This window comes from Natator depressus, chromosome 4 (assembly GCF_965152275.1).
Source record: "Natator depressus isolate rNatDep1 chromosome 4, rNatDep2.hap1, whole genome shotgun sequence".
Taxonomy (NCBI): domain Eukaryota; kingdom Metazoa; phylum Chordata; order Testudines; family Cheloniidae; genus Natator; species Natator depressus.
Window position 1 is genome coordinate 39,477,519 of NC_134237.1, and position 21,326 is coordinate 39,498,844.

General features: G+C 44.4%; 3 protein-coding genes across 3 annotated transcripts in view; 1 reads left to right on the forward strand and 2 right to left on the reverse strand.

Annotated features, from left to right (window-relative positions):
- Positions 1-21,326, forward strand: part of RPL7L1 (ribosomal protein L7 like 1) — a 38,146-nt gene that overhangs the window by 10,664 nt on the left and 6,156 nt on the right. The gene's annotated exons all lie outside the window — the stretch shown is intronic.
- Positions 4,708-6,346, reverse strand: LOC141986280 (uncharacterized). The gene is made up of 2 exons (XM_074950636.1): positions 5,788-6,346; positions 4,708-5,207 (listed from the first exon to the last, which is right to left on the reverse strand). The coding sequence occupies exons 1-2, from the start codon at positions 6,344-6,346 to the stop codon at positions 4,708-4,710; spliced, it is 1,059 nt and encodes a 352-aa protein (XP_074806737.1).
- Positions 14,444-19,833, reverse strand: MAD2L1 (mitotic arrest deficient 2 like 1). The gene is made up of 5 exons (XM_074950802.1): positions 19,395-19,833; positions 18,941-19,087; positions 18,209-18,329; positions 17,281-17,384; positions 14,444-15,335 (listed from the first exon to the last, which is right to left on the reverse strand). The coding sequence occupies exons 1-5, from the start codon at positions 19,465-19,467 to the stop codon at positions 15,163-15,165; spliced, it is 618 nt and encodes a 205-aa protein (XP_074806903.1). The 5' UTR covers positions 19,468-19,833; the 3' UTR covers positions 14,444-15,162.

Below are 21,326 nucleotides of genomic sequence, written 5' to 3' on the forward strand. Positions count from 1 at the left end.
TGCCCCAACTCCCTTCCTCAACTCCCTGGCCCCCTCCCACTCTCCAACCCCTCAATCTCAGCCCGGAGCACCCTCCTGAAACCCAAAACTCTCATCCCCAGCCCCACCCCAGAGCCTGCGCCCCCAGCTGGAACCTGGACCACTTCCCACACCCCCTGCCCCAGCCCTGATCCCCCTCCCGCCCTCTGAACCCCTGAGTCCCAGCCCAGAGCACCCTCCTACACCCCAAACTCCTCATCCCCAGTCCAGAGTCCAAACCCCCAGCCAGAGCTCACGCCCCCTCCCTCACCCCAACCCCAATTTTGTGAGCATTCATGGCCCACCATACAATTTCTATTTCTTGATGTGGCCCTCGGGCCAAAAAGTTTGCCCACCACTGCTTTAGCACCTCGAGCTCCAGTGGTCGTTTGTCAGACTTCCTGCTTCTGATGTACTTAACTTTTTTTTTTGCTGTTAGCTTTTGTGTTTCTTGCTAATTGTTCTTCAAATTCTTTTTTTGGCATGCCTAATTATATTTTTGCCTTGATTTGCCATTATTTATGCTCCTGTGTCTTTTCCTCAGTAGGATTTGGCTTCTGATTTTCAAAGGATATCTTTTCCCCCTTTTACTCTTTAGCCATGGTGTCATTTTTTTGGTCCTCTTACTGTTTTGTTTTTATTATTTTTTATTATTATTATTTATTTTGTGTATATGTTTATTTTGAAGTGCTATTATGGTGTTTTCAAGTAGTTTCCATGCAGCTTGCAGGCATTTCACTCTTGTGACTTTTCCTTTTAATTTCTATTTAACTGGCCGCCTCATTTTTGTGTAGTTCCCATTGTTGATGTTAAATGCTACTATGGTGGGTTTCTTTAATATTCTCTCCACCCCTCCTGCCCAAGGATTAAATTTACTTATGGTTGCTATTACTGAGCTATAATCATCTAGGATAGCCAGGTGTCCAGTTCTTGACCAGAAAGTTCTGTTGAAAAGGGGACCTGACTGTCCAGTCAGTAGTACTGACTGGACACCCAAAGTTTGGTTACTGGAGGCAGGGAGGTGTCTGGTCCTCAGCTGCACCAGCCCCCACTCAGCTAGCGTCTCCTACCTGTATCCTGACTGTGCAGGCGAGTCATGACCTGGGCTGAAAGAGGGGTTGCAGGAAGAAGCAGCGAGAGACATAATGGCGGGGGGGGGGAGAGGGAAGGGGGAGGAGCAAATGCCGGGGACAGGGCGTCAGGGGAAGAGGTTGGGTGAGGAGGTTCTGGCACCCCTGCTGGAGTGTCCAATTTTTAAATACTACAAAGTTGGCAACCCTATCATCTCTTGGACCAGATTCTGTGAACCATTTAAGACTAAATCAAGAATTGCCCCTCCTTTTGTGAATTCCAGGACTACCTGTTCCAAGAAGCTGTCATTAATGGTGTTGAAGTTCTATCTGTGTATCCCATGCTGGTTTTCTAGTTTTGTAGGTTTCAGAGTAACAGCCGTGTTAGTCTGTATTCGTAAAAAGAAAAAAGAAAAAGAGTACTTGTGGCACCTTAGAGACTAACCAGTTTATTTGAGCATGAGCTTTCGTGAGCTACAGCTCACTTCATTGGATGCATAGCATATCGTGGAAACAGTTTCCACGATATGCTATGCATCCGATGAAGTGAGCTGTAGCTCACGAAAGCTCATGCTCAAATAAACTGGTTAGTCTCTAAGGTGCCACAAGTACTCCTTTTCTTTTTAGTTTTGTAGGCTCTGTAATCTTCCTGAATATTCCACAGTCGCCATCACCATCCTGATCAGGTAGTCGATAGTATACTCCTACTGTTACTCTTATTATTTAAACATGGAATTTCTTTCCATAGAGATTCTGTGCTACAGTTTGATTCCCTTAAGATTTTTACTCTGACTCTGTGGGTATGTCTACACTACGGAATAAGGTCGAATTTATAGAAGTCGGTTTTTTAGAAATCGGTTTTATATATTCGAGTGTGTGTGTCCCCACAGAAGTGCATTAAGTGCATTAACTCGGCGGAGTGCTTCCACAGTACCGAGGCTAGAGTCGACTTCCGGAGCGTTGCACTGTGGGTAGCTATCCCACAGTTCCCGCAGTCTCCGCTGCCCATTGGAATTCTGGGTTGAGATCCCAATGCCTGATGGGGCTGAAACATTGTCGCGGGTGGTTCTGGGTACATATCGTCAGTCCCCCCTTCCCTCCCTCCCTTCCTCCCTCCGTGAAAGCAAGGGCAGACAATCGTTTCGCGCCTTTTTTCCTGAGTTACCTGTGCGGACGCCATACCACCGCAAGCATGGAGCCCACTCAGGTAACCGTCACCGTATGTCTCCTGGGTGCTAGCAGACGCGGTACGGCATTGCTACACAGTAGCAGCAACCCATTGCCTTCTGGCAGCAGACGGTGCAGTATGACTGATAGCCGTCCTCGTCATGTCCGAGGTGCTCCTGGCCACGTCGGCTGGGAGCGCCTGGGCAGACATGGGCGCAGGGACTAAATTTTTGGTGACTTGACCAGGTCATTCTCTTTAGTCCTGCAGTCAGTCGTATTGAACTGTCTAATGGTGAGCAGGCAGGCAATACGGATTGCTAGCAGTCGCATTGTACCATCTTCTGCTGGGCAGGCAAGAGATGACGATGGCTAGCAATCGTATTGTACCATCTTCTGCCGGGCAGGCAAGAGATGAGGATGGCTAGCAGTCGTACTGTACCATCTTCTGCCGAGCAGCCATGAGATGTGGATGGCTTGCAGTCCTTCTGCACCGTCTGCTGCCAGCCAAAGATGTAAAAGATAGATGGAGTGGATCAAAACAAGAAATAGACCAGATTTGTTTTGTACTCATTTGCCTCCTCCCCTGTCTAGGGGACTCATTCCTCTAGGTCACACTGCAGTCACTCACAGAGAAGGTGCAGCGAGGTAGATCTAGCCATGTATCAATCAGAGGCCAGGCTAACCTCCTTGTTCCAATAAGAACAATAACTTAGGTGCACCATTTCTTATTGGAACCCTCCGTGAAGTCCTGCCTGAACTACTCCTTGATGTAAAGCCACCCCCTTTGTGGATTTTAGCCCCCTGAAGCCAACCCTTTAAGCCGTGTCGTCAGTCGCCCCTCCCTCCGTCAGAGCAACGGCAGACAATCATTCCGCGCCTTTTTTCTGTGCGGACGCCATACCAAGGCAAGCATGGAGTCCGCTCAGCTCACTTTGGCAATTAGGAGCACATTAAACACCACATGCATTATCCAGCAGTATATGCAGCACCAGAACCTGGCAAAGCGCTACCGGGCGAGGAGGCGACGTCAGCGCGGTCACGTGAGTGATCAGGACATGGACACAGATTTCTCTGAAAGCATGGGCCCTGCCAATGCATGCATCATGGTGCTAATGGGGCAGGTTCATGCTGTGGAATGCCGATTCTGGGCTCGGGAAACAAGCACAGACTGGTGGGACCGCATAGTGTTGCAGGTCTGGGACGATTCCCAGTGGCTGCGAAACATTCGCATGCATAAGGGCACTTTCATGGAACTTTGTGACTTGCTTTCCCCTGCCCTGAAGTGCATGAATACCAAGATGAGAGCAGCCCTCACAGTTGAGAAGCGAGTGGCGATAGCCCTGTGGAAGCTTGCAACGCCAGACAGCTACCGGTCAGTTGGGAATCAATTTGGAGTAGGCAAATCTACTGTGGGGGCTGCTGTGATGCAAGTAGCCCACGCAATCAAAGATCTGCTGATATCAAGGGTAGTGACCCTGGGAAATGTGCAGGTCATAGTGGATGGCTTTGCTGCAATGGGATTCCCTAACTGTGGTGGGGCCATAGACGGAACCCATATCCCTATCTTGGCACCGGAGCACCAAGCCGGCGAGTACATAAACCGCAAGGGGTACTTTTCAATAGTGCTGCAAGCTCTGGTGGATCACAAGGGACGTTTCACCAACATCAACGTGGGATGGCCGGGAAAGGTACATGACGCTCGCATCTTCAGGAACTCTGGTCTGTTTCAAAAGCTGCAAGAAGGGACTTTATTCCCAGACCAGAAAATAACTGTTGGTGATGTTGAAATGCCTATATGTATCCTTGGGGACCCAGCCTACCCCTTAATGCCATGGCTCATGAAGCCATACACAGGCAGCCTGGACAGTAGTCAGGAGCTGTTCAACTACAGGCTGAGCAAGTGCAGAATGGTGGTAGAATGTGCATTTGGACGTTTAAAGGCACGCTGGTGAAGTTTACTGACTCGCTTAGACCTCAGCAAAACCAATATTCCCACTGTTATTACTGCTTGCTGTGCGCTCCACAATATCTGTGAGAGTAAGGGGGAGACGTTTATGGCAGGGTGGGAGGTTGAGGCAAATCGCCTGGCTGCTGCTGGTTACGCGCAGCCAGACACCAGGGCGGTTAGAAGAGCACAGGAGGGCGCGGTACGCATCAGAGAGGCTTTGAAAACCAGTTTCATGACTGGCCAGGCTATGGTGTGAAAGTTCTGTTTGTTCCTCCTTGATGAAACCCCCCGCCCCTTGGTTCACTCTACTTCCCTGTAAGCTAACCACCCTCTCCTCCTCCCTTTGATCACCGCTTGCAGAGGCAATAAAGTCATTGTTGCTTCACATTCATGCATTCTTTATTCATTCATCACACAAATAGGGGGATGACTACCAAGGTAGCCCAGGAGGGGTGGTGGAGGAGGGAAGGAAAATGCCACACAGCACTTTAAAAGTTTACAACTTTAAAATTTATTGAATGACAGCCTTCTTTTTTTGGGGTAATCCTCTGTGGTGGAGTGGCTGGTTGGCCGGAGGCCCCCCCACCGCGTTCTTGGGCGTCTGGGTGTGGAGGCTATGGAACTTGGGGAGGAGGGCGGTTGGTTACACAGGGGCTGTAGTGGCAGTCTGTGCTCCAGCTGCCTTTGCTGCAGCTCAACCATACACTGGAGCATACTGGTTTGGTCCTCCAGCAGCCTCAGCATTGAATCCTGCCTCCTCTCATCACGCTGCCGCCACATTCGAGCTTCAGCCCTCTCTTCAGCCCACCACCTCTCCTCCTGGTCATTTTGTGCTTTCCTGCAGTCTGACATTATTTGCCTCCACGCATTCGTCTGTGCTCTGTCAGTGTGGGAGGACAGCATGAGCTCGGAGAACATTTCATCTTGAGTGCGTTTTTTTTTCTTTCTAATCTTCACTAGCCTCTGGGAAGGAGAAGATCCTGTGATCATTGAAACACATGCAGCTGGTGGAGGAAAAAAAAGGGACAGCGGTATTTAAAAAGACACATTTTATAAAACACTGGCTACACTCTTTCAGGGTAAACCTTGCTGTTAGCATTACATACATAGCACATGTGCTTTCGTTACAAGGTCGCATTTTGCCTCCCCCCACCGCGTGGCTACCCCCTCAACCCTCCCCGCTCCCTGTGGCTAACAGCGGGGAACATTTCTGTTCAGCCGCAGGCAAAAAGCCCAGCAGGAATGGGCTCCTCTGAGTGTCCCCTGAAGAAAAGCACCCTATTTCAACCAGGTGACCATGGATTATATCTCACTCTCCTGAGGATAACACAGAGAGATAAAGAACGGATGTTGCTTGAACGCCAGCAAACATACACTTTGTTGTACAATGATTCCCGAGTACGTGTTACTGGCCTGGAGTGGTAAAGTGTCCTACCATGAAGGACGCAATAAGTCTGCCCTCCCCAGAAACCTTTTGCAAAGGCTTTGGGAGTATATCCAGGAGAGCCGCGAATGCCAGGGCAAAGTACTCCTTTCACATGCTTGCTTTTAAACCATGTATAGTATTTTAAAAGGTACACTCACCGGAGGTCCCTTCTCCGCCTGCTGGGTCCAGGAGGCAGCCTTGGGTGGGTTCAGGGGGTACTGGCTCCAGGTCCAGGGTGAGAAACAGTTCCTGGCTGTCGGGAAAACTGGTTTCTCCGCTTGCTTGCTGTGAGCTATCTACAACCTCGTCGTCATCATCATCATCTTCTTCGTCCCCAAAACCTGCTTCCGTATTGCCTCCATCTCCATTGAAGGAGTCAAACAACACGTCTGGGGTAGTGGTGGCTGAACCCCCTAAAATGGCATGCAGCTCATCATAGAAGCGGCATGTTTGGGGCTCTGACCCGGAGCGGCCGTTCGCCTCTCTGGTTTTCTGGTAGGCTTGCCTCAACTCCTTCAGTTTCACGCGGCACTGCTTCGGGTCCCTGTTATGGCCTCTGTCCTTCATGCCCTGGGAGATTTTGACAAAGGTTTTGGCATTTCGAAAACTGGAACGGAGTTCTGATAGCACAGATTCCTCTCCCCATACAGCGATCAGATCCCGTACCTCCCGTTCGGTCCATGCTGGAGCTCTTTTGCGATTCTGAGACTCCATCATGGTCACCTCTGCTGATGAGCTCTGCATGGTCACCTGCAGCTTGCCACGCTGGCCAAACAGGAAATGAGATTCAAAAGTTCACAGTTCTTTTCCTGTCTACCTGGCCAGTGCATCTGAGTTGAGAGTGCTGTCCAGAGCGGTCAAAATGGAGCACTCTGGGATATCTCCCGGAGGCCAATACCGTCGAATTGTGTCCACAGTACCCCAAATTCGACCCGGCAAGGCCGAATTAAGCGCTAATCCACTTGTCAGGGGTGGAGTAAGGAAATCGATTTTAAGAGCCCTTTAAGTCGAAATAAAGGGCTTCATCGTGTGGACGGGTGCAGGTTTACATCGATTTAATGCTGCTAAATTCGACCTAAAGTCCTAGTGTAGACCAGGGCTATGCTTTCTTTCACTTCTAGTGCCACACTCCCATCAGTACAACTTACTCAGTCTTTCCTATATATTTTGTACATTAGTATTACAGTATCCCATTGATTATCATCATTTCAAGTTGCTGTAATGTCTATTATTATATCAGTTTCCTCATTAGTACCAGGCATACTCGTTCACCCTTCTTAGTATTTAGATTTCTAGCTTCTACAAGCACTTGTAAATTATTGCATTTATATGAACAATATCCCTTGGAAAAATTCAATTTTCCACAGCATTGTTTCCACATGACCTTTTTTGAAAAATTACTTAAGTGGTGATACATGAAGAAACAATGCCCAAATGATTTTAAATAGGAATTACCAGTGGACGGATTTGGGACAGTTTTTGTTCTAATGTTCTGTCTCAAAGTGGCTGTCACTAGATGCCCCATTGATTAACCTGTTTCTAGCTGCTCTTTCTGTCCAGCTCCCAGTAAGTGTTAAACGTACCTCCTGAAGTATGAGTAAGTATATTCCTAATTTTCTGTATTCCTACAATAACTTTTGTCATCATATACCATGTAATTCTTTTTCTAAATTCTAAACTTTTGGCATCAATAATACCTTGTGGTAATAAGTTCTACAAGATAATTATTCTCTCCTGTAAAGAGAGTTTCATTTTATCAGTTGTTTTGTGTTGTCTTTTAATTTGTGGATATCTCCTTGTATTATGAAAGAGGCTAAACAGGAATGCCCTCTATACCTTCTCTATGTCCATCATTATCTGCATACCTCTATTATGGTCTCTCTCTAACCTAAACAGTCAGAGTCTTTCAATCTCTCCCCTCTGGAAATCTTTCCATGACTGATAATCTTTTTTGCTCGTTAGAACTCTATTTAAGATATAATTCAGCACTTAAAAGTCCACAGTTAACATTTTCTGAAGAGGCAGAAATTTTGAATATCTTCATGAAATAGCTGATAAGTGAATAATATAAAACTGGAAAAGCAAAAACTGTTTACCCATTGCAGCCACCCAGATTTCCTCAGGAATTCCCTTCTGTTAAACTTTACAGTTTTGATGACCTCTAGTGGAAAATAAACAAGGTACAGCAGCAGTGCTGTGTGGTTTTTGTTATTTTTTTTCCCCCCATGTAATAATAAAACTACATACAAGGAATATGAAAGAACCCTACTTTAATGCAGTAGAGTTACAAACACAAAGCCAAAAGGCAGGGAAAGCAAGGATTTGCTGCAGCAACCCTAACTCAGCCACACAGCACATGGTACCAACATGAGGTTTTAAGAGGCTTATTTAGAGAGAGATACCAGCACAAATTTAAGTAGTGTAATCTTACAATGAAAGTAGTGTTTTCACTGCTTGAGATACTTAAAGCTAGGACTACACAGAATAGAAAATGTAGTAAGTGCTATTCCTTAGTATTTTTTGTGTTACACAGTTTTCTGTATGGGGAGGGGTTAATAGGTAACCTGATAGGTTTTTTCCATCTCTAACTTCTAGTAATATTATAAAATCAGTTTTTGTTTGACAAAAGTCCCAAAACTTCACCAGAAAAATATTTAAAATTTTTCTCAATGCCAGAGCTCAGAATTACCTCAACTGTGTGCATACCTTATTTTCATTTCATATTTCTAGTTATACTTAGCAGAACCATTGTAAACCTGAGCTGGCCTTCTGAATGTTGTTTCAACAGCAGTATAAGAGTGATTGATTAAAATTTGTATTAATACTAAATTTTGAGTTATTCCTTTCAGCAGAATTTTATAAAATATACACTGGCAGTGAGCATTTGCTGTCAGATACAGTGAACCAGGCAAAAGCGGTTTCAGCTGTACTTACATTGAACCACATTGGCTTATCAGTGTGCCGAGGCCTATTGGCTATAGACAATGAAAGATTAAATAAAAGAGGCAAGGACCTTTTCTGTTGTAACTAGGAACAGACAATTACTCAGGTCCAGATTTTTAAAGGTATTTAAGTGCCTAAAGATGCAGACAGGCTTTTGAAACTCCCACCTGATGCCTGACTGGCTTTACGTACCCACGTACCTTTAAAAACTTGGCCCAGCGCATTGATAGCCAAGTCAGTGTGATATGTCAAGATGCTCCAAATTGGACCTGCAGTCTGCATTACCATAAGCACTACTGAAGAAAATGCTTTGCTAAAAACCCTTACCTTTTTCAAGATTCTTCATTATTTTTAGTACTTATGTGCATAGTATGGTGGTGCAGAAATGCTGGAAAAAGAAAAGCCCATGACTGTATAGGCAGAAGCACACTCGTATACCCGTGCACACAAAATCCACCTATATTAGAATGTTAAGGTTACAAAGTCACATACTCAAAAGTTAAGAAATGCCAGAATTAAGGTTGCGCGTGCCTTCATTTGGGCCCTATGTATGCATGCATCTGAAAATCTTTAATTACATGATCACAAACTTTTTTTCTACAGGATCTCTCCCTCATTCTCTGTTAAATTGCCACCTAACCCTAGAGAAACCTAAAGTATCTCGGTGCCTAAATTTCTTCCTCGCGACAGGCATACTGCTGCTTTGGCCTGAGGCCAGTGCCTATCACAAACATAAAAGCTGCAGCGGGATCCTCAAACCAGGTAAAGATAGGCGTTGCCTGCGCATCTTGCTTGCAAGGGCCAATCCAGTAGGTCACCTTAAAACATGCCTTCCTCCACATAAAAGGAGTAAGAGAAGGCAGCCCCCCTTATAACTTTTTTAGCCTAATCATTACGGCACTCACATGGGAGATCCTGGTTCAGTTCCCCTTGTTGCCTGACAAGAAGGGATTTGAACATGGCTTTCCCACCTAACAGGTGAATGCCTTAACCATTGGACTACAGGATGATTTTCTCTCTCTAGCTCAATGCATATTTAGTAATTTATACACACTGGGCCAGCTACATCGGGAAAGGCTGAGAGAGCCCCCGCCCCCCCCCCAAAATATACCATAGTTCAGTGGTTAGGGTACTCACCTCAGAGTTGGGGAGCACAAGTTCAGCTTCCTTCTCATCGGGCACAGGGGGCAGTTGAACCAGGGTGTCTCACATCAGTGCCCTAACTACTGGGCTATAAGGGAGGTAGGTTGTCTTTCCCTCCCCTGCCAGCTATTTTGTGCAGTTAGTTGTGCTCTGAAAATACCTGCCAGATCAGGCACTATAGCAGAGATGGGTGTATGGGGATAAGAACGCTTATCTTCATATCATGGCACTTAAGTCCTTTTGTAGATTTGAGCCTCAGCTACTATAGTGATGAGCATCCTATAAAAGCCTACATGGAAATTAACAATTCTGTCCCCAGAGCAGGCTTTGAATAGTATGCAATAAGTAAGGCATGGGGCCACTCATTGAACTATAAAGGAGAAAACAAAATAGTGAATAGCTACTTAAGTGCGTACTGTCCAGACTGATTAAGGCCAAAAGTGTCCAATAATTTTGGATGCCTAATTAAGAGGCCTAAGACCTGATTTTTCAGAGTACTTAGCATTATTTGGCAATTAATATGTTCAAAGCATGTCTCCTATTTACGTCAGTTAGCAGCTGTGGGTGCTTAGCACTTCTGCAACTCAGACCCCAGGATCTCAAACTGGACCCTAGAAAAAGAGGTGCATACATACTGACAGTTTGGTGTAAGTGACTTACCTAGTGTCACATAGGAACTCTGTAGCAGAATCCAGTTCTCTCGGGCAGCATTCAACTACCTTAACCATGAAACCATCCTTTCTCCTCCTACAATCCCCTGCCTCATTCGCTATGTACCTTCCAATTTCTGCAACAAATGAGGCATGTAGTCCTAAAGACAAGTCTCCTTCACTACATAGCCCTGATTCATGGCCAGAGCAGCTCCATTCTGTGTACTGAATGAGATGAGGGAGCTATGGGGGAAAAATATTATGTGATCATATAATTAGACTGTAGCATAATGTGCATGCACAAGGTGTGAAAATAGAGTGCACAGGCAACCTTAATTTTGGCAATTCCTAATGTTTGATCCCTTGACTTTGTAACCTATAATGTTTATTTAATGTACTTTATGTGGTATAATTTCCTAGCTGTTTAAAAAAAAAAACCTGAAGAAAACAGGAATTACCTCATGGGGTATCACATTAACATCCATCTGTGGCACCAGCACGTTGGAACCAATAGATCCACTGTACAACTCATAGCAATCATAGGTAGGCTGCCAGCATTAGAGGGATGAGAGCCATTTTGTCAGTAGACTTCACAGACATGTTGATTGCACAGGAATGGTGAGACTCCTAGAACTTGGCTTCCATTCCAGGGTCTATAGGGGAGCGTGCTCTAATACAGCTGTTCTCAAGCAGGGGGCCGAAGCGCACCCTGGGGGGCTGTGAGCAGGTGTCAGGGGGTCCACCAAGCAGGGCCAGCATTAGATTCACTGCTGCGTCGCTGTGCCTAGGGCAAAGCCGAAGTGCCGCTGCCTCAAGTCCCGCTACCTGGGACTGAAGCTGAAACCTGAGCAACTTAACTTTGTGGGGCCCCTGGCAATTGCCCTGCCTCCTACCCCAAATGCTAGCCTTGGCTTTTATATGCAGAAAAAGCTGTTGTGGCACAGGTGGCCCATGGACATTTTATAGCATGTTGGGGGAGGCCTCAGAAGGAAAAAAGGCTGAGAACGCCTGCTTTAATGGGCACTAACTATTCTGCCTGTTCCCCTCAGTCTTGACCTTTTCTTCCCCATCCTCTCAACTTCTGTCCTACCTCATCCCCATTCCTTCTGAGTCTCCTTGCTCAGCCTGCCCCAGCTCCCCCTCTTCAATGCTCATCAACTCCTTCCCCCAGTCTACTCCTTTCTCCAGAGTTGATCATCCCATCTCCACTGTATTCAACTCCTGCACTGAGAGAAAAGGAGACAGTCTCCCTGTTTTCATGGTCTGCTGGCCTGCAGATACCAGGAGCTGCAATTGCAGGAAAAGTCCTGCTGTCCCCCCACCCCTAGCCAGAGCGCACTCAGATACTGTGTAGGGATGGCACTTGCACAGTCTAGTCATATGTAGGGAGCTGAGAGGAGCTCAATGCATACAAAACCCACATTTTTAGCTGTGAACTAAGATTTTTCCAAAGGCTTATAATTTGGACAAATAGGAGCAGATTTTCATAGGAATAGCCCAAAAAAAAAAAAAAAAAAAAGCTTGAGCGGTCACACCTCGGCTAAAGTGAAAGTCAGCTATAAAGAACAAGGTCATTAAAGTTTCAACAAAATCATTTTAAGATATTTTTAACATGGTGTAGAAACAAAAACATTTTCCCCTAAGTCCGTTCTCAGAAACTGGACTGTTGTCAGAAACTTTCTAAAAAAGTTCAGCCCACGGTGAAATTTCATTTCAAACCACTGAAGCTTGAGAAAGTTACGAGCGACTAAAGCAGTGTTTCTCAAATGCAGCCACCCGAGGCTTTTCTTGTGACCACCTCCTCCTGGGCTGTGATTGTGGGTGGGGGAGAAGCAGAGGGCCCTCTCCCAGGGTCACCAGTGGGGGTTTGGTCCTGCCCCCCCCTCTGGAAAAACAAAGGCTGGAGGTGCAGGCAGCTGGTGAATGCCCCACTTTCCTGAGGGTGGGTGGGAAGTCTTCAGCCATGGGGCTTTGGGCTCCATCCATGCGATAGCTGGCTCTTATCCCAGGCTCACCACCCACACACCATCATCCCTGGGCCCCACAGCCTCCCTGCATACCTCCCCATCCAGGTCTTAATTTGTCCCAGGGCTTTTCACAGCAGACGACTTACTAGCTAGCAAATTTTTTTTTTTAAAGCAACCAAAAAAGCAAAGAAACAACAAAAAAAATTTGTTGCGAGAACCCCTGGACTAAACATAGCATCTTAACTTTTATGGGCAGAGCTACGAGCTCTGCCTATAATGTATTTTGGCAATACACAGCTTATAAAAAAAACCAAACTTACTTTTTCTGAAAACAGGTAATTAAGAATGACTGCATAAGGTTTTTCCATTCTAAATTTTATCATTCACACTCACTTTTTGGACTGAAACCTCTTTAGCTAAAGTTTTGGGTTTTTTTTAAATGAAGAGTTAAATCTAAGTTTTTAACAGCAAGAGATTTTTTTCTTCAAAAGAGCCTTATTGCCAAAATGACTTGAAGGTATATCAGAATAAATCTGATAACTACCATCAGAAGAGGTATTTAGCCTTCCTCTTAAATTCTTATTTGATCAGATTATTGCCTTGAAATTAGCACTCTACTCCCCTAAAGTATGTGTGATAATGAAGGGGGGGAGGTAGCTCCCTTTGATGGACACCCAGCCAGCCAGTTAGCTGTAAAATCCCTGTTGGTAGCTGTTCTCGACTTGCTTTACCTGTAAAAAGTTAAACAGTCCCGGTGGTAAAGAGAAAAAAAGGAGTGGGCACCTGACCAAAAGAGCCAATAGGAAGGCTAGAACTTTTAAAACTGGGAAAGAAACTTTCCCTTTGTCTGTTGTTCTCTGGGCTACAGGAACAGAGCAGCAATGCTATAAGCAGAAATGCTGTGTAAGGTTTGAACCATGTATGAAAAAGTATCTTCCATACCTAGAAGAAATTATTTGGATAGGGAATGTTTAGGTAGATACAATCAGGTTTATTTCTTATTTTGGCTCATGGATCTCCTCTGTGCTAACCCCTGATGGTTTTGTTTACTTGTAACCTTTAAGCTGAACCCCCAAGAAAGCTAGTTTGGGTGCTTAATTTTTGAAACTGCTCTTTTAAAATCTAGCAAAAGCCTAAGTTCCAAATGTAATTTTTTCCTTGTTGTTTTTAATAAAATTTACCTTAAGAACAGGATTGTATTTTTGGTGTCTTAAGAGGTTTGTGCTTGTTTAATTAGCTGGTAGCACAACAAATTTCCTTTGTTTTCTTTCTCAGCTCTTCCCTGGAGGGAGGGGTGAAAGGGCTTGAGGGTACCCCAAAGGGAGGAATTTCCAAGTGCTCCTTCCTGGGTCAAAGGGTTGGGGTTTTTTGCATTTGGGTGGTGGTAGCATTTACCAAGCCAAAGTCAGAGAAAAGCTGTAACCTTGGGAGTTTAATACAAGCCTGGAATGGCAAGTATTAATTTTTAGAACACTTGCAGGCCCCCCACTTTCTGTACTTAAAGTGACAGAGTGGAGATTCGGCCGTGACAGTATGTTTGAGTGTTCTTAAGATTGTAATATGCACAGATAAAGAAAGTTCGATCTGATCTTAACTGTTACACTAATAAAATTCTGGAGGCGTGCATCTTAAAAGCTGTCCATGCAACTTTGTCATTTTCTAAGTCTGCTTAAAAGGGATATTGTTGAGTTGAAATAGAAGCAGTTTCAGGTACTATTTTTGCCTTTAAGGACCCTCACTCAATGTTCTTTTATATAAAGACCTACACAGAGCAGTGGATTTTATACACCAAGTACCACTAAATCATTTTTTCTTATCTTGTGCACAAATCCTGTAAGCCCATGCAGGAATGAGACTTTATTCTAATCTTCAGAGTTAGAAAACTAACACCAGGTGAAACAAGTAACAGAAGCTGCGATAGTGATGTTAAGCCTTTCTGAGGGAATAGTGTTTGACTTGCACAAATTTAAGGACATTGTCTAAGATGCATGAAACGTGTAGTTCCCAGATACTGCACAAATGTAAAAAAGTTTTCATTAAAGATTTTAGAGCTTTATTCTATAAAACATGAATACAAAATAAGAAATATTAACATGAAGACATTACCCACAGAGTAAAACAATACAGAGATTTTGGGTTTAGGCTAGAGTACAATCAATCATTCATATCCAGACCTTTCATTACACAGTGGAGAGGACTGATTTTATAATTTCTGTCCTGGAGCAGAGAGGTGGGAGGGACAGATGAGATTTCACCAGTGAATTAATTCCAGGATCATCTTCATTAACACCACTATCCACCTAAATTGCTATCAAGAACAACCCCTATTTGTCAGAACCATTTTTCTCAAGCAACAGTATATTTTTAGAAGTCTGTTAGCGTGCACCTCTTATGTATTATTATGAGATCGTATTGAAGATTAGGTAACAGCTGCCGTTCAAAAAGTATTCCAGGGCAATCATAAGTGTATTATCTCTAAGCAGCCTTTCTAAGCCAGGTTTTAGAGGGGTTAAGTGTTTGATATTGCTCTTGGTGCTCCAATCTAGAATGGATTTGGCATACCATTCAGTATAAGAAGACACTGCCATATTCCTAAGTAAATCCTTTGTCTCTCAGAGGGATGACAATAGGTCAGCAAGGCCTCAGCACAGCATACTGTGTAATGTGAACAAGAGAACTGCTTTGTTTTGCTATTATTTTGATCCAAACTTGAGTAAAAGATACAGAAAAACACCCACACCAAAAAACACTGTTCAGGATGAAACTACAGTTCATAGCATCAGATTTACAAGAAGGCAGTTTCTGGACACAGACCATATTATTCATTCCATCAAGGAAAGGAATCCTTTTTGTAGGCCACCATACTATTTACTTTGTGAATGGTGGTAGTGAAGGAACGAAGACGGACCTCTTCAGAGTTGGCAATAAACTGTGGTCCTGACTCTTCCCATTTTTCTGGCACTGCCAAATCTTTGTCTGTGTAAATGAGTAGGTCAAAGGCACCTGTAGGCAAGAGTTTTCAATAGTTATGTATACCTTTCAGATGGGTTATGCATTTTCAGAGATTCCAAACCACTGACCAAAAGCCCCCTGCAAAACCCAGCTCATATATATGCTACACATGGCTATACATGATGTGTATGTGAGGCTGTTGGATCATATTAAAGTAGTTCTGTATTAAAATCACAAATGAGTTTGATTCCCCATAGTTTAAATTCCAGGGTATTACTAATTAAGAGGTCTCATGGTTTTTGGTACTGTTTCTCTCCCTCTCTGTGTGAAACTTGAAAGCTGCTAATTGTGTTAGTACATTCTAAGACAGAGTCTGTTCTCAAAGCAATTCTTTGTAACAACAACTACTCACACAGAGAGAGACTCAAAGCAATACTCTAACAACAGAAACAGCACCCAGAGACTCCCCGCCCTTTTGTTGTATTCATCTTGCTTTGTTAACAATTGTGATTAAAATAGAGATAGAGGATGTATGTGGATGGATGCTTGGTGTGGATAACAACTGAATGATCAGGGAGGTGCCAGCCGAAGAATCCAGTGTCCATTGGCTGAAGAAGGCGTCCAGTGGAAATAACCAGAGGACCGCCGGAGGGCAGACTGGAATCCACCCAACAGCCTCAAGAATGGGAGAACCAAAGAACAAGATAACATCTGGCAGCACGGAGCTGTCAGGAATGAGCCATCTGCTGATTGATTCAGCAACAGCATGATGAAGCAATTCCCATAGACTGGCATAGGAAGAAATTCCTATAAAAACGGACTCTAGAAAGTGAGAACTTTGGGGTCTGATTCTGCAAAACCAACTTCCAGGAGCAACAGATGAGCATCTGACAAGGCCCTGCTCCCTCCTCATGTCCAGGCCACCTGGCCAGTGGCTTGGCATGACCAACTCTAGGGCTGGTAACTATGATAACAATCTTGCAGAACCTGTGTGTGTGTGTATGAATGAATGAATGTGTGAATAAATATGAAATTGAATGTTATAGCTATAACTAACTGCTTACTATGATTCTTTCTGTATTCACAATAAATGTGGCATTTTGCCTTTTCCCCTTTAATAAGATCCTGCCGGTTTTTATTTTATTGGTATAACAAGGCTAAGTTAAAAACAGTGAGCTTTTTTATGTATGAAACATACATATATTCAGACTAACAATTTTCAATCTTCTTCTTAGCCCCTAAAAAGATCACCTAAAAACACAACCTCTGATATCAAATCTGCAAGTCAGTACTTACCTTTCAGTTTTTACTTCATTTATGCAGTTCAGTAGTTCTATTGTATAAACAGAACATCTCATGCAAAAGTTACTTGTACGTTTGCAGTACCAGGGCCTAAATATCCACTTGAGCCATGACTGTATTTGAGCACAGCTGTGAACTAACTTTTATAGACTAGTAATTTGCTATTAAGTTATTCTATAGTAATTTATTGGAGAACGTTTTTGCTATACATAGTAGGCAAACAATTTTTTTTGCCAAATATGTATGCCTAAACTCAGTTGAATTTTAAATTCAGTAGAAGGGTTCAATCTCTTTTTTGAAGAGAGTCTCTTCACAAGGAATAGCTTTACAAATACTTCAGTGGGAGGAAGAGAAAACATATGTTTAGAACTATTAGCACATTTAAATAAATACTTTTCAATTGAAGTGAGATCCCAAACCAGGCATAGCATATAGTTCTAGATGTACAGTATTCACATTTAACTGTGCTTTCTTTGCAAAAGCAGACAACTCGCATATAGAATGTTATATAATTGCAGAACAGACATTAGGTCAGGTGTCATACTTAAATCCTTCATTTAAATCTACATAAGCAGTATACGGCTTATAATTAGAAAGGTGGTAGTCTCATTTTGATTAAATTTCAGTTCAGGTTTAAAGTGTTTTCTTCTACACAAAGTGTTTCATTAGTCACACAAAGGTTTGGAATACTCACAGGATGTTTCCAACAAAGGCAGAAATGTTACTGTGGCAGTTATTTGTCTGATAACAGATCGAATTTCCTCCTGGATAGCTTTCTGAGATTTCTCTCTTGGTACACTACAAGAGAATAATACGTTGTCAATATAGGGGGGAAAAAATGAAGCTTTTGTTATAATGAGAAGTTTCTCCAAATCTAGCTCTCTCTCCATCGTTTAAAAGCGGTTATTGTTCTTGCTATACAATAAAGGGACAGATTGTGCAATTGAGACTTGCATTTCTTGGGTAAGGAACAATTATTATATAGTACAATACAAGATGGATGTTCAAGGTTTGGAAAATATAACCAAAATGATAGTTTAAAATTTCAGTTCATTGTTCTTCCATGAAGCCTCTCAATGTTTAACGATACCAGCCTCTGTCTCGATTTCCCTGTGATCTGGAGTTTATGGGGTATTACTGTTACCAAAGCAACTGCTTCTGAGTATGAGAAATCAAGAAGCAGAACAGTGATGAAAAATCAAAACACGTAAGTACCACCATGGAGGTCTATAATGGCTGCTGAAGTAGCCTATATCTTTATGTAAGGAGTGAAGGAGAAAAAAAAAAAAATCAAGGGAAAATTTTACCTTTTCTATGCAGCTCCTTTTAAAGTAAATGGGAGTTACATATTCATCTGAGATCAAAAAAGTTTTCCATTTGATTTACAGTGAAGCACACCAGTAGACCGAAAGCTACAAAATGCTGTCAAAGATGACCTGAGCTGGTGTGTTTTCCCTCTACAGCTGAGTATTTTTTTTTTTTTTAAAAGATTGACCCAGATTATTCTTTTTGCAGCACAGTTTATAAATACAAAACAGAGGACCTTTAATACTTGCACCTAATCAACTACTAGCAGTAGTCAACAGGAAGGGTTTATAACAGTGTAATTTTGACTACATTACCTCTCATCCTTTGCAGTCTTGTCACATTCAATGTCAAACTGCCACCTTTCAAGAACATCATTGCTTTCAATACTAGAGATTACCACCACCAACCGCTGTACTAAACACTTGCATAACCAGTCTGAAAGAAGCAAGAGAAAAATAACTTCCCCAAGTCAGAAAATATAGATAATGTAGTAGAGTGAGCCTTCATTAACCCCATTTACTAGCTGCACTAGTAATATTATGGTTTATGGAAAAGCAGTTAGAATGCTGTGCAGTCTTCAGTTTGACTATATTAAGTTAGTGACAAGTTTCAAGGTGTACATTCTCTCCAATTCTAATAGCTAATCCAGAAATATAAAACCAATATGATCGAGAGAAGTTGGCTATGTAAATAGGCATGCTGAACAGACATGTTAAGACTAATGTAACCTCTTAGCAATTAATAAATTCACATTTGAGCTCTGAATGGTGAAGAGATCGAATACACGGCTCTGCCTCAGAAGACTGGTTAGAATGTATAGGTATTTGCTAAAATAAGGCGCTCCCCAATATAAACAAATAGAATAGGTAAATATAAATAGAACAGATAGTCTGTCTTGTCACATAAGTGAAACATCAGTTCATATGCAAGCCACGCTCTAAAACCCATCACGATTCTAAAGAATTATGCCAGGTGAGGAAAACACGGGAGTTCAAAGCTCGTAACATCGGGTGAACTACCACCTAGGTGCATTTGATCTGCTGTACCTTTTAGCTGTTCTACCACGTTGTTCAGGTACTTTTTAAGTTCAGGGTCTGTAGTGACGAGCAGAGTGAGCCCGTATTTCTGGACACGTGTGAAGGTCTCTGAGGGATAGATCCCACGCTGATATAAAATACTGTTGATGCCATAAGCTGAAAGGCAGGTAGAGTCGGCCCAGTCACTGGACTCTCCCAGACGCCACCCGCACGTGCAGCCCCACGCTCGGCGGCCCCTTCCCTCCGCCGCGTTACCGGGATGGGAAGGGAACAAAACGCCGCACCACGAGTAGCTGGGCAGAGCCGCAGCTCCCGGGACTCCCCGAGCGGTGTCCGGGTCACCGCGCTGCCTCGGGCTCCGGGCTCCCTCCCGGGGGCAGCGCACACGCCGGTGTGCTGCAGGGACCCCCGCCCGCCCGGGCTCCTCACCCCCGCCCCGGAGCCGCGGCCCCCGCTCACTCACAGAAGAACTCGGCGACGATCTCGGCGCTGCCCCGCAGGGTGATGCCCTGCTCCCGGCTCAGCTGCTTGGCCATGGCGCGGCGGCGGCGGCGCGGACAGACGGCGTCCGCACAGTCACAGTTCCAGTCCCAGTCCCCGGCCCCGCCGCCGGCCCGTTCAAATCAGGCGCCGCCCCCTGCGCCGCTGCCACAAAAGCGCCTCATAGGCTCTTGCCCACCCTAGGTCCTGTAGGCGTCCTGCTGACGCATGCGCGTTGCCCGCTGACAATAACAGTTCCAGCACGCGCCGCCTCTCCCGGAACCTCCAACCTGGCGCAGGCGCAGTAACTTTTTCTGCCTCGGCGGGCCAGCCGAAGTTGTCAGCGTTGCCTGGCGGGGACTGGGGAGCTGCACGTTCTATCTATTGCGGGGGCGGCTCCTCTGAACGCGCAGACCGGAGGGGGGACGCTGTAGCGCGTGCCCTCTCCGCGCCTTCAGCGTGGCGTGCGCGAGACAGCGTCGCCTCGAGCTACGGGGGGGAGGCTTGAAATGGCAAACGCGCTGGGACGCCGCGCTGGCTAGCAGCCGCCGCGCGCGCACGGGGAGAAGGGCTGCGAGTGACTGCAAAGAGGGGGTGGCCATCCCATGTTTCTAAAAGCAAACGTTAGCTGCAAGCAAGGTGGGAAGAGGGGCTGCTGCGGGGAGGGGGAGCTTCCGCCCAATGTGTGATCCCCGGCCAGGGCTGGGGCCGCTGATCCATGGCGGGAGATTTTAAATGCCTGATAAAGTGCCGCCTGGCGTGTTGCAACGCCAGCCGCATCAGGGTCCTGCAGTGGGACTGCAACCGTGCGCCATCAGATGCGGAGGGAGGTCGGACGCTGGGGCGTCTTTATCCTCCCTCTCCGTATTTCAGTACGTGCGAGTCACACGTGGTTGAAGAGTTTTAATACTCTGGAGGGGGGAGAGTCGTTCGGTTAACATTATACATCCCTGTTTTCAGTATAGCCAGAATACATCCAGGTCATCTCCTTTTTTATCTGCAAGACTCTGAATTTGTTTCTATACACGAGAAGTAAAAGCACAGCAGTTAAAAGGACAGGAAAACTAAGGAACATGTTTTCAATCCTGTTGAAATACATTCCCATGCCCCGCATGGGAAAAATAGGTTTTGAAAAAGATGACCTGAATAAATATGATTGTAAGATCCAAAATCAGCATCTACTGGCACAGTTAGAGAACCTCTGGGAAATGTTCATACTTTCATTAGAGACTCACACAAGTCAAACATATATTTCTCCCACTATGCATGTCATCAGAAGGAGTTTGCACTGTGCTGCTCAGCCCTACCTCTCTCAAATCACTTATTAAGAGACTGCCACCTAGTCTTATCTGAATAAAGAATTTGCTTTAAAGTGAAGCCCAAATGAGACTTGCTAGGTCTTTAAGAAAGATTTGTGTCTGTGTGTTTGTTTTAGAGCATACAAAGGAATGTTTACATTCTTAATCTATATTCAGTTTACAAAATTTCAGTGTAAAAAGGGCTTTTAAAATGGTAAATAATTTTTCAGTTTAATCATGCTTTTCAAAATATGGATAACAAAGCTGTTAATAATTCACTAACTTTTCAGTGTTACATATATGTGCTCTCCAGTATACCATACTTCTATCATAGTATGTCTCAGATATTGAATCACCTGCTGCTTGAGAGCCAGGGGGCTTTTTCTAGCTTCCTGCTGAGACCTCTGGGAGTCCTACTAGGAGTGGTTCTGAATATATGGATGGCTAAAAGGAAAGTGAATGAGTACCAATGCCGGAGCTTTTGCTGGGTCACTTGGATCAGAAGGAGCCCACCGTGACACTGCACCCCATATTCCTCACAGTGATATGATATAATTATGATGCGTTTTGTACAAGACAGGCCATGTGAGGTGTCACTGGAAGGGTTATGATTTGCT

Coding starts and splice junctions, on each gene's coding strand:
- LOC141986280 (XM_074950636.1), bottom strand. CDS start 6,346: ATGATGGAGTCTCAGAATCGCAAAAGAGCTCCAGCATGGACCGAACGG. Junction 5,208..5,787: donor AGGCGGAGAAGGGACCTCCG/GTGAGTGTACCT, acceptor TTCCTCCACCAG/CTGCATGTGTTTCAATGATC.
- MAD2L1 (XM_074950802.1), bottom strand. CDS start 19,467: ATGGCCAAGCAGCTGAGCCGGGAGCAGGGCATCACCCTGCGGGGCAGC. Junction 17,385..18,208: donor AAGACTGCAAAGGATGAGAG/GTAATGTAGTCA, acceptor ATTCTCTTGTAG/TGTACCAAGAGAGAAATCTC. Junction 15,336..17,280: donor GCCTTTGTTGGAAACATCCT/GTGAGTATTCCA, acceptor TCTTGCCTACAG/GTGCCTTTGACCTACTCATT.